The 13,179-nt window shown below is 46.8% G+C and overlaps 1 protein-coding gene across 2 annotated transcripts in view; it reads left to right on the forward strand.

The window, feature by feature from the left end:
• Positions 1 to 12,970, forward strand: part of LOC132454074 (teashirt homolog 2) — a 27,345-nt gene extending 14,375 nt beyond the window's left edge. For both annotated transcript variants that reach the window (XM_060047246.1, XM_060047238.1), the window contains exon 2: positions 9,224 to 12,970. In XM_060047246.1, coding sequence (XP_059903229.1) covers positions 9,244 to 12,252 — 3,009 coding nt within the window. In that variant the 5' untranslated portion in view covers positions 9,224 to 9,243 and the 3' untranslated portion in view covers positions 12,253 to 12,970. The remainder of the gene's footprint in view (positions 1 to 9,223) is intronic.
• The last annotated feature ends 209 nt before the right edge of the window (positions 12,971 to 13,179 follow it).

Raw genomic sequence — 13,179 nt, forward strand, 5'->3', positions numbered from 1 at the left:
TGTCTATGTATGCAGATGTGTTTCTGTGTGTGTTTCTGTGTGCGTGTCTGTGTGTGTATGTACGCACATGTATGTGTGTGTGTGTGTGTGTGTGTGTGTGTGCATGTGTGCGCGCTGGCGTGCATGCATGCTCGCCTCAATGCGTGTGAGTGCCTGCCTACTTGCGTGTGCGTGCGTGTGCGTGTCTGTTACAAATGTGGGAACAAATAGGCCCAGCTTCCACTGATATTGTTGAGGGTTGACATTATCTCAGAGCACAACACTTATCTAATGTGTCTGTTGGGGAAGGAAGGGGAAGGATCCAGGGTGCTGCATCTTTAATTACCATTGAACAGAGAGGGGAGGGAGGGGAGGGGAGGGGAGGAGACAGAGCGAGCGGAGATGAGAGGAGGGAGGAGGAGAGGAGGACCGAGAAGGAGAGAGGAGGAGACAGAGCAATGGAGGAGAGTGGAGGGAGGAGGAGAGAGGAGGGAGAGGGAGAGAGGAGGAGACAGAACCAACGGAGGAGAGAGGAGGGAGGAGGAGAGATGAGGAGGGAGGAGGACGAGAGGAGGAGACAGAACCAACGGAGGAGAGTGGAGGGAGGAGGAGAGAGGAGGAGAGGGAGAGACGAGGAGAGTCGAGGAGATAGAGCCAACGGAGGAGAGTGGAGGGAGGAGGAGAGGGGGACAAAGAAGGAGAGAGTAGAAGAAAAGGACAGAGGAGGAGAAGAGGGGAGGGCAGGGGAGGGGAGGGGAAGACAGAGGAGGAGAGGAGCCTGCTCTGGCTTATGCAGGGGGGGGGGGGGGGGGGGGGGGGAGTAAGGGGGGAGGTGGGGGCTTGCGGTGGAGAGGACCCGTGTTCACTTTTTAATTAAGGCTCCGTAGTGTAACTCGTCAATGTACATTATTGGAAGAATGAACGTCAATGCCATTGCTTTTCCTCCCCCCTCCCCCCTCCTCTATCTCTGTCAATGATTCAAAGACATGATTTATGGTTTGTCTCCGTCTTCAGGATCATCCATCACGGGCCGGCACCGCCGCCGCGCCACCCGTTGTAAATCATTCTGAAAGCCTGTCACTCATTTCCATTAACCGCTCCTCTGTCGCTCTGGTCTCCGCCACCCTCGACCCCCCCCCCCCCACCACCACCACCACCACCACCTCCTCCCTCCCCCTCCCCCTCCTCCCCCTCCTCCTCCCTTACCTCCCTCTTCTCCACCAGCCGCCCTCCCCGCCCACCCTCTCCTCCTGCTCGGTGCGCTAACCTACAGCCGCCGCGGGTATCAGTTTCCAATCGGCTGCCCCGTCCGCCTACCGTCTTTCAATAGATTAACCACTTTCCTCCCATGCAGGGAACGCACACAGAAGACTCTATACCTCTCTCTCTCTCTCTCTCTCTCTCTCATCTCTCTCTCTCTCTCTCTCTCTCTGGTACGTTTGAACCATGGAAATGTCACGTCTCTCCCAGCTGACTAAATGAGACGTAGCACAGAGACAAAACCTTGCCTTGGTGGTAACGGACATATTGAAACGGCCCAGTAGTCGGTGGGGGGTGGGGGGTCTGCCCCCCCCCCCCCCCCCCACTACTGACCCACTTCCCAACCACTTTAACGTGAACCTGAGTTTTTAGGTATTATACAGAAAGGATTCTGTTGAAGGTTGGACCATTCAGACTTTACAAATGATCAGAGCGCAGAGCCAATACTAAGTGGGCCGTTGTTTTCTGTGAATTCTACTTGCAGTTTAATTCACACGCTCGCATCGCAGAAAGACTCTAGTCTTTAACCAGCTTTCATAGAAATAGGTTTTATGAGCAGAAATAATTGACTCAATGGATCGATGTCAATCTCAAACAAGGGGTGGAGGGGCTGGGGGGGTCTGGTTTGGGAGGGGCGCTTTATTCAACGCCTCCTTTCTTTGGTTCTAATCACCCTCTCGATATCAAACAGAAGAATGCCTCCCAAACAGCAGCACGCCTGTTTTTGAGGGGAAACTTTTCAACTATTCGATGCCAACACATTTCAGTATTTGGGCAGCCATTGTTCTCAGAACGAGCTGTCAAAGTGACAATGTGCACCAGGCAAATATAAAAGTTAGCACTTTTTTCCCGGGGAAAAAAAGAAATGCAGGTCCTAATCATTATCGAGACGCAGCTTGACAACACATTTACCATTAAAATAAAGCTGAATAAGAGAGTCTGTGTTTGTTTTTTTTAAGCCTTTCTGCGCCTTGTACCGTCACCCTTTTTGTGCCGGGGAAGACGCAGGTTTTCTGGCGGGTCTCCTCGCCGTGTCTTGGTGCCACCAAGGGGCTGTCGATGGTCTCAATAGCATCTGACAGCACCGGTCTCAAGCTGAACTTGGGCTCAGTGGCCTCATTGTATTTAATGAAGGAAAAAACTGGCAATTTACTATTAATGAAGACGGAACGCAAAAAAAAAAGGCATTCTGGCTCTTAGAAAGTGCTGAACACGGTGTAAGTGTGTGTTTGAGTTTGTGGGTGTGTTTATGTGTGTGTGTGTGTGTGTGTGTGTGTGTGTGTGTGTGTGTGTGTGTGTGTGTGTGTGTGTGTGTGTGTGTGTGTGTGTGTGTGTGTGTGTGTGTGTGTGTGTGTGTGTGTGTGTTGGGGTGGGTGTACAAGGCAAGCCTTAGTCTGGAACCCATCCAAAAGTCTTAATGAAAGATCCATACAGGCATGATGGGGAAGGAAGAGTCAGTGAAACATAAATAGTTTTGCACTGTTTTAACAAAACACACGTAGAGCGTCTTCATATCAGACGGATCAAAGCCTGACCTAAAGGCTTTGGAGAAGGCCTCTTGTTGTACGGCCAAAGGGTTATGCAGGTTATGATGCCATTACTGTATGCAATTTTTATATAAATAACATCCAAATAAATATCTCCCCGGCTGAATAAATTAGGAAGTAGCACAGTGAAAAGTGGACATATATACTGTATATATATATATATCCGTGTATTTGGACATATATATACTGCATACACATTTTGACCCATTTATATGCTTCTGCTATCCCAAAACATGGGATGAGAGAGGGACATGAAGCACACACAGCTTGTGGACACCCCTCTTGTGTTCCCTGTAAATATTATAATGAATCGATATCAGGGCACATATAACTCAAGGCGATATAGAAGAACAAAAAGGTCATTGGCATTCTTCCACGATGATTACATTGGACAGCGCTAAAAATAACGAAACGCTGATTAAAACCTAAGGAAGTGGAGGGGGGAAAAGGGTCTGGAAGGAGTGTCTGAATGCTGTGTGTTTAGTGGGAATGGTGGGCATGAAAAACAAACGGCGTTTGTCATCCTAACCTCGCCGTGTCCCGTGGAGCGGGGAGACAAAAGGCCTTATGTGTGCTCGGCACTGGTCCCTTTAAATGATGTCCCACTTTCTCCCCGTTGCCACGCCAACATTCCTGACTGACATTCAATCAGGGAAATTTGAACCGAGGCAAGATGCTCTTTTATTAGTCCCGCCCTGTTTGCTTGACTGGTCAGCTCCAATATGCGAGGCTGCCTTGAGTGGCGTACTGTAAGATGATGGCTTCGCACCCCCCGCCGCAGCCCCTCTCTCTCCCTCACTATCTCCTTCACCCTCTCTCTCTCTCTCTCTCTCTCTCTCTCTCTCTCTCTCTCTCTCTCTCTCTCTCTCTCTCTCTCTCTCTCTCTGTCTCTATCTCTCTCTCCCCCCCCTCTCTCTCTCCCTCTCTCCCCCTCTCTCTCTCCCTCTCTCTGTGATAAGGGTGAATGAGGGGTAAACTGCTATTCTGCAGAAAGGAACCATCAGACCTCATCATGTCGCTCCTGGAGCACCGTGTCAGGGGCTCTTCAGAGAGCGAGTGACAGAGCGACGCCCGGCCGCCTCCCCTCCCCCGCAATGGAGCGAAATATACTGGAGCCCAACCCCACCCCCCCCCCCCCCACCCCCACCACTGCTGCTCCACCAACTGGAACTTCTCCTCCGCCCCCTCTTTATTCTTTTTTTTCTTTTTGGGTAAATTTTTTTGATCTGTCAGAGCAGAAGAAAGATTATCTGTAATCTGACAAATACACAGTGTTCTATCCTGCTTTTAGTCTCGGCGTGTGAAGAAATACCGCATGCTTTTGAGATATAAAGGCTACATTTGTGTTTCCGTTTATTTATTTTTTTGGCACACTGTGAGCCGTTGTGGGGCGCATAGGGGGTGTCTGTCCACCGGCAGTAGAACCACGCTAAAACAGAGACGCAACGTCAAAACAACGAGTCTGTGGTGGGAGTCCTATGAAAAGAGAGGCTGGCTGAGGCAATCATGCTATCTTAGAAGAAGACGCTAGCATCGTTTCATAATGTTAGATCTAGCATCGCCATGGTGAGGGTGGTGGTGTGGGTGATTCTAGTTTTGGGGGGGGGGGGCTGTGTGTGCGTGTGTGTTTGAAGTGGGGGTCTGACTTACGTGCTGAGGCGCAGACTGCGATGCTCTCCCACCACCCCTCACATCCTGTTAGGTGGCAGGCAGGCTAGCGTCTCACAGCAGCAGAAGCTGAGCAGCGCCGTGGCGCGCGGTCAAATCACAGAAGCGGAGAGGAGCATGCACACTCCTGGCGTGAGGACTCCTCCCCTTCCACGTTAGCAGCACTAGATATATAATACATTCAAAAAATACAACTTCCCGTTTTTGAGATCCGTGAACACACGCTTTAAACAGTGTTGTGGCTCAACATTGTTCATCGATTAAATGAACAGCGGCTTGACCGTCCCTTCCAAAGTCCTCTGTGTTTTTTTTGAGATAACAGAATGTTGGTGGTAAAAAACGTGTTTTGATTAATTGCTATAATTATTGGGATCATTTTTGCCCAAATGAGCAGCCAGATGGCAGAATATGGTGTCATATTTGTGATCATATCATATTAATCTGGCTCTGGGTCCATCTGAGCACATTGTGCCTTTTGCTCCGTTCACAGTCTGTCTTCCTGTTGGCCACGCTCTCCTTGAGATGAGCGTTTTCATTGGACTATATTAGGCACTTTTAATATTTAATTTATGGGTGTAGGAAAGCAGGACATTTTTCTGCATGAATAGCTTGGGTTAAGTGAACTAGGTAATGCGCTTTAAGTAACATATCCTTCATGCATACAAAAATGAACGCAAGCTTTCTGTCGCTCGGTTTCTCAGTGTCGAAGACTCCAGAGAATCCAACAATAGTGTTTTCTGTGGACGCTGTGTCTGAACGTTTCTCAAGAGGCTCAATCTACGTAGAAGGTTCTCACCACAACGCATATAAGTGCTGTTTGTACCATTTTACCCTAGCGGCTAAATCTGTGAGGACATCGCTGCCGTCACTCGACTCATAAAACCAAAGTGTTGGAATGAAGTAACGGCTCAGACGCGACTTAATGTACTCCATGGGCACCTTCTTGAAAGCAAGTCAAAAACAATTTCATTCCCTGCTATCAATTAACCTCCAGAGACACTCTGTGGCAGCAGCTTAAACGCAACGGTTCCGTCTCCATTCTGCTGTGTCCTTGGGACTCCAGGGCTTCCTGACAGGGAACAACGAAGAAAGAAGTGTTTACAGAACTTTAGAGATCGCCTCAGGGATCAGGATTAGTGTCCTTTACCATTCCAACTCTGCTCTGATCCAGTGCAGAATCCAAGTTAACAAGAGTCACACTCAAACTCACAGTCCCTCCAACCAAGGTCCTTGGGCCTCATGTGCTCCAGTAAGGCCCTGATCACACAGTATTTCAAATGTGATCATTGTGTCATTGGGTGCATTCAGATTGCATCCATTGAGCATGTTTTTACTCCCTCCCTCCCTCCCTCCCTCCCTCCCTCCCTCCCTCCCTCATTGTCCTGTCCACCAGATCACTCCATGGCCAGCCATCGATATCCCTTTTCCTAGTTCATCATACAAATAAATGATTTAACTGAAGCAACACAACCTAATCAGACTGTCAAACATTAAACCATGTGGCACATGAGTAGTCTCTATCTAGAACAGTAGAACGGTGACTCATTCTCTGCTCATTCCAACTCTGAACATTGAAATCTATTTTCTACCGGCAGACAAAGTCCTGTAATATTTAAGTGGCCGGGTAACACTGCAAATACATCCTAACGATTTTGACATTTAACACACCCTATTTATACACTGCTTTTATACACTACAGTGAGGATCCATCATATGGTTTGCAGCTCTGTTATCCAGTTGTTATTGTGTACAAAGGCGTTGCGGAGGCAGTGTTGGAGACGGCTGGAAGAGCGGCTGACCCTGGCCATCTCAACACCCGAGCAGATCCTTCTTCTTTTCCCTTTTTTTCTCCGTACTTGGCATAAATCCGAGGAGATGAAAATGTCATGGAGCAGGTTCATTTTGCAAAGAGGTTTTGATTGCCATGTGCGTGTAATTGATTGTTCCAAGGACAGGGGGAAATCTAGAAATGTCATAACAGTCCTGCTTAGGTCGGTCCCACCGCTAAGGCAATCAATGAGAAGTAAAAAGGGGATATTGATTTGTGCGCAGCAGAAAACTGTAGCTTGAGACCAGCCGAGTGCACTGGGGAAAGTGGCACGGACGTGCAGACCTGTCACTGGCACCTATGAATTACCCAATCTCCTTTGAAGATAGTGTTACCGCCGCTCACCGGGTATCACAGCTGTCCATTAGCTAAACCCCTCCGGCAGCCAGCCCTCCTAGGCCTGTCAGATTAATGAGTGCAGTGTTGACCTTCCGAAGGGATAAATGTTGATTTCTCCTCACCGTTACAAAAAGTTTCTAATAACACATTCGCATTGGAGCCCCAGAGAATGAATACACCCTTTTTTTAAGGATTGACAATAAATCCTGACGAGAGGATAGTTTGTCACGTCAACGGTGAATACAAACATGTATTTTGACAGGATACTGTAAGTACGAGGCGTAACGTACTGTGTGCCGTGTTTTATGAGGTAAGCATGGTTCATAACATACGGGAAACACACTTGGCTCAGAAAACCACCGCCATTTCTGAGAAGCAAGCTCATTCTCTGCCAGGCCTGTGTTCTAACAGATTAATGTTATAAACACTTCGGGTGGAGGATTTATGATTTGCACCTAAGGTCCTTTGACCTTTGCATATTTCTGTCTGAAGGTATAAATTTGTCGTGACACAGATTGAAGGCTTTATAGCAGTTTATGACATGCTAAATCTCAAGTCTGCCGCGGCAGCCTCTAGTTTTCTAAGGATAGTTAGCCTGCATGCTTTGAAAAACACCTTTGAGGCTGGTCCAAATCGTGTGTTTGAGCCCTGTTTCTTTAGTTGGTGGTCATTTCAAGGTTGTCTTTCCATACTGCCGCTACTAATATTATACTTATCATTTTCCAATTATCATGGTTTTAATACTCCTAGATCCATAGATTTTCTGGCACACACAACACAAATGCAGACGTAAATTGTAAACCACTCCAGATGAATTTGTACAGGAATTCCAATGCAATGGTGTGTTTTCATTGATATCTTTTTTTATTGTGATGCAGTCTGCTTATGACAGCTATTGAGTGATACAAAAGTACCAATGCCCTTGAATTTGATCTTGTACTCTTGCGGAGCAACGCTGTTTGGCATAGACACACACCTTACAGTAGTATGAACCGTGTGCTGGCAGGGCAGACTTACCAATGCTTCGAGGAGGAGAGTTAGACATGGTGGTATCTCGGAGTGATGCCTGCCAAAAGGTTAATTGCTGCTTCTGGCTAGCTGTTAGTCAGGGCATCTGATAGAAAGGCATAAAACAGCAGGAATGGGAGTTGTTAATCACTATCTTCCCCTTCTTTCTCAAATACCAATAGACCAGCGTATACATTAATGTTGATGCAGGCATTTCTTGCATATCCCCCGAAAAAAAGAAACATGTCAATTTGGGATAATGTATTTCTTTCCTCTCCTCTTTTTTACCGTTTGGGAATGTCAAAATCTGACACGTACTTTGGTGAAATTTTACTGACACTCGGTATTGCGAGGAAAAAGTCACTTCCTATAATGAGCTATACAGGAATGAGCGATTTCCATCACACAATCGCTAGGCAGAAAATAAACGCCCATCCCTCCACTTTTGTGTTGAACCTGACCAATCTTTCAGTGTCAGGAAAGACTTTGAAAAGAGAAGACATCAACTGAAGGCTTGTCATGGCCAATAGTGCTCTCTATCACTTTGGAAAAAACTATATATAAAAGTATAAATAAAACATTCCTCTGTACTCACACACCCCTCCCTCCCCCTGCGTCAAGGGTGTTTCTGGGGGCCATCACAGATCTCGGTTGGCCAATCAAAACAGCTTTTTCCTGCGGTAGATCAAGGTCACGGCACACTTGGGTGTGTGTGGGAGCCCTTGTTCACAGGGGCCCCTATTCTCCATGTTTGTTTTGAAAAGTCCAAGTCCCATCTCCATCTCCGTCCATTAGCCAGCAAGCCATTCACCTCCAGGGCTCCTCTCGGGGCACTTGTGAAATATTGATAATAAAGAAGGAAAAAAAGTATTTTTGAGACACATAAGAAGGAGGACATTCTGTGGCCCTCCCAGTATGGGGGCCCCTGAGTGCTCGACTCCTGCCAGTCCTCACACAAGAGTGCCCTCTCTTCCAAAGATAAATATTAACCACATGAAATGCATCAGTGCTTAAACAGGGCTGTTATGCCCATTGACGTCTCTCCTTGCATGTACATTTTCTGACCACAACATTGACCATGAAAAAATACGTGCTAATAGTGTTGTGATGTTTCGGATTCAGATAGATGGCTACATATCAAATATGTTACATGAGTTGAACAGCTCGACACAGTGACGTTAACATAATGTCAAACGTAGGGGTGATTTTACTGACGCGTGTCAGAATGACGGTTCAGTACTTCCTCTTTTAATGCCCCATTGCGAATCAGGCAGGGCTGTTAAACCAGCAGTTAGTACGGGCTAATGACAGATCCTGCTGTGCGACTTCAACTTGCAGTTGAAATACCCACATTTGATGGAATTTGTTCATGTAATATATCATAAATACTTAAATACCTGCTGTGAAATGCCTGATAATCTACTATTCAACATTGCCATTTTAGCATTGTCAAACTTGATAAAATGTTGTATTTAATGATGTATACATTTTTTGCTCTGAATACAACTCCATGTGTTATTTTTATATCCTTGTCGCCTCTCACAATCCCCAAAAGTAATCCATCCTATGTTTGTCCTCTCTCTGTTTATGCTAGTTTACACGCCTGACGATGACATGGTCCTTGAGGAGCCAATCGACAAAGAGGACGGAGAGAATGACCCTCCCACTGAAGAAGAAGGTTCAGAGAAGCCCCACCCCAAAATGTCAGAGGACAAAGAGATGGACGACAAGAGCACTAACAGTTACAGCGACCAGAACTCTCCTATTAGTGTCCTTTCCAATCAAGAGACAGAGTTGGAGTCGCGCCTAAGCGACACCAGCGACCGCCTCACAGACTTCAAAGCGCCCTATCTCAGCGAGGGCCCGAAGGAGGAGAGCGGCCCACCCAAACACAAGCAGGAGATGAACAGCAGCCTGGAGAACATGAGGGCCGCCTATGCAAACTTTCTCTCCGACTCCTACTGGACAGGGCTTGGGATGGACCTGAAAATAGGCAAGAACACCAGCAAAGCGAACTGTGACAGCACCAACGGCAGCGCCAAGACCGAATTCGATTGGCACCAGGATGCGCTCTCCAAGACCTTGCAGCATACTCTGTCTCCGAAGCCGATGTCCAAACCCAATCTCTTCAGCTCAGTCCACTTGTACCGGCAGAGCAACAAAGCCTGTGGGTCGGTGTTCACGGGAGCCAGTCGTTTCCGGTGCAAGGACTGCAGCGCTGCGTATGACACACTGGTGGATCTCACGGTTCACATGAGCAAGAGCGGACATTACCAGGACAACAACCACGGCAAACAGAGTAACTCCTCGTCCTCGTCATCGAAATCCAGGAAACGCAATCTGCATGACATGGAGGGGAAAGAGGATGCACAGAAAGTGTTGAAGTGCATGTTCTGCAGCCACTCGTTTGACTCCCTTCAGGATCTGAGTGTTCACATGATTAAAACAAAGCATTACCAAAAAGTGCCTTTAAAAGAACCTCTCCCAGTGCTCACTCCCAAGCTTTTGCCACCGTCAAAGAAAAGGGCCTTTGACACCGCAAGACCCTGCTCCCCGGATTCCACCACTGGCTTAACTGACGCACAGAGAGCCACCGCCATTTCAAACGCTAACAACAACCGCTACGGCTATCAGAACGGGGCGAGCTACACCTGGCAGTTTGAGACGTGCAAATCTCAGATTCTGAAATGCATGGAGTGCGGGAGCTCACACGACACCCTTCAGCAGCTCACCACCCACATGATGGTGACCGGCCACTTCATCAAAGTCACAAACTCGGCCTCCAAGAAGGGTAAACAGTTAGCCCTGGATCCCTTGGCTGTAGAGAAGATGCAGGTACTGGCTGAGCCGGCCGCCAGTGAAACCGAGGGAGGAAAAACGTCCCCGAAAGCGGCCTCCCCTGGGGAACGAGAGAAGGAATGCCAGGGCGAGGGCACGTCAGAGAAAAAGGAGGAAACCAAGATGAAAGAGGAAAAGCAAGAGAGTGAGGATCAGAAGGCCGGTAGCGATACCTTTAAGTATCCTTATCTCCGCGAGGAGGATCTGGAGCAGGGTACAGGCGCTGGAGGAGACATCCTCAAATCTTTAGCCAACACAGTGGCGTCCGCCATCAACAAAGCTCAAACCGGGACACCAAGCTGGAGTGCCTATCCTAGCATTCACGCCGCCTATCAACTCTCTGGGCTCATCAAAAGCACGCCACTCTCCGCGTCTCCTCCCATTCAGCTAAAGCAGTCGTTCAACCACAAGCTCAGAACCATCGCCCCAAAGGGGAAGGTTTACCCCGGAGCTCTGGGAGCAGAAACCCCCGAGGGACAGCATCAAAATGTGGACATCAAAAAGGAAAAGGTTGGCATAAGCGACAGTAAAGAAATTCAGAACATTAAGTTTGATCCGCTGGAGAATGATGACAGCGATTGTCAGGACGACTCCTCTTCCTCTTCAAAGCTTGACGCAGACTGTGCGAATGACGTGAACGAAGTGATCAAAGGAAAGTTGAGCCCGGATTTCGACACAGGCAAGACACCGAGTCCCTCTGCCAGCAATGGACCCAGCGCTGCTCCAGAGCTTCTCAGTGACACTCCGGATACATTTGCCATAAACCCCCTCAGTGCACTGCAGTCCGTATTGAACAATCATCTGGGCAAAGCAAATAAGCCCAACAATGCAAGGGCAGCTAAAATATCTGCGCGCACTCAGTCCATTTTCGCTGAAATAAACCGGAACAATGAGAAATCTGCTCTAAGGCTTGGAAATCCGATTAGAAATCGACCTGAGAATTCTTTCCTGTTTGTTAATGAGGACCAGCCGATAGACTTAACAAAATCCAAACACAGCAAGCCTGCGAGTGCTTCAGTACTACCGCCCTCTACCCCAGTACCACATAAGTACGCTCTGTCTGACATTGCCGACATGGTCAAAGTCCTCCCTAAGGCCACCACACCAAAACCTTCCACGCCCTCTAGAATCCCGAGCATGAAACTGGAAACGGATGTCAGGCGTTTTGAGGACGTGTCGGCCGACATGTATTCTGTCCACAAGCGCAAAGGTAGACAGTCCAACTGGAACCCCCGCCATCTCCTCATCCTGCAGGCCCAGTTCGCCTCAAGCCTCTTCCAGACCTCTGAAGGAAAGTACCTTCTCTCAGACCTCGGGCCTCAGGAGCGCATGCACATCTCCAAGTTCACCGGACTCTCCATGACCACCATCAGCCACTGGTTAGCGAACGTCAAATACCAATTACGGAAAACAGGCGGTACTAAATTTCTGAAGAACATGGACACTGGCCATCCAATTTTTTATTGTAATGACTGCGCGTCGCAGTTCAGGTCACCCCCCGCATTCATTTCTCACCTGGAATCCCACCTAGGCTTCCAGATCATAGACATGTGCAAGTTGCCTGTGGAACACCAGACAAAGATGGAAGAGCCTGAACTGTCAAAGGCCCTTAACGTGAGACCAACAGAGCCACCGGGCCTGGAGGAGGATATTGACTCAAAATTCAGATGTAAGCTTTGCTGTAGAACATTTGCAAGCAACCATGCGGTTAAACTCCACTTGAGTAAAACTCACAGCAAATCCCCAGATAACCACTCACAGTATGTGGAAATGGAAAAGGAGTAGGTTTTAATATACTCTCTCCTTTTGTGGGGAGTTTTGGGTTTGTTTGTCTATTTTACTTTCTTTTTTTTTACATACACGGGTCCATTATTCCAGTCATTTTTAAATTTGATTGTATAGTGTGCATTATTATAACGTTTCATTCACTTGAGTACACACACACTGGTTAGAAATAACTAAGGACACACTTAAAGATACCTTTGCACCCTGCTCAAATGCATCACCAGTAATAAGAAATGTATTACTGCTTGAAGAAAAATGATTGCTAATGTTTGCATGCAATAGCACTGGCTATGACTACTATTTATTTGTATAATATTTCAAGTTTCAATTGTATTTCAACAAGAACTTATGAATCAATTGTAATTTACAACGTATTCTAAGTACTACAGTAAATTGCATAAACGTGCAGCTGTTTGAAAGGATAGAAAGACATGTGATAACACACACACAGAACTGTACAGTGTATTGCTATGTAAAGCGTTTTGTGTTGCAATGATAAAAGAAAAAAAGCACTTTAATAAATGTTTAATCACCAGTTAAGACTTGGATTCTGTAAATGTTGAAAAAAAAAAGGTAATTTGGAAACAGGAATATCTCACATGTAAATATATTTTAGGGGGAAAACAGTGCATTTCATGCGATAAAATTATTAACAGCAAGAAAAAATATACCTGCACCTTTTTTTTACCTATTCAAATAAAGAGTTAACATTTGATAATAGCTTGTGGTCTTTTTTTTCTTGCGTCTGAAATATTAATTGTAGACAACAATGGCAACCAAATGGTGTATGCAACTAAACCAAAATAAAAGGCATTTCTTGTTCACATAAATCGAAACCAAACCCACATATTTATGTGTTCATTAAATCTTTCAATCTCAGATGCATTCAATATATTTTGATGATTTGAGAATTTAATTTGGAGATTA

Source organism: Gadus macrocephalus, chromosome 1, assembly GCF_031168955.1.
Source record: "Gadus macrocephalus chromosome 1, ASM3116895v1".
In the NCBI taxonomy this organism is placed as follows: domain Eukaryota; kingdom Metazoa; phylum Chordata; class Actinopteri; order Gadiformes; family Gadidae; genus Gadus; species Gadus macrocephalus.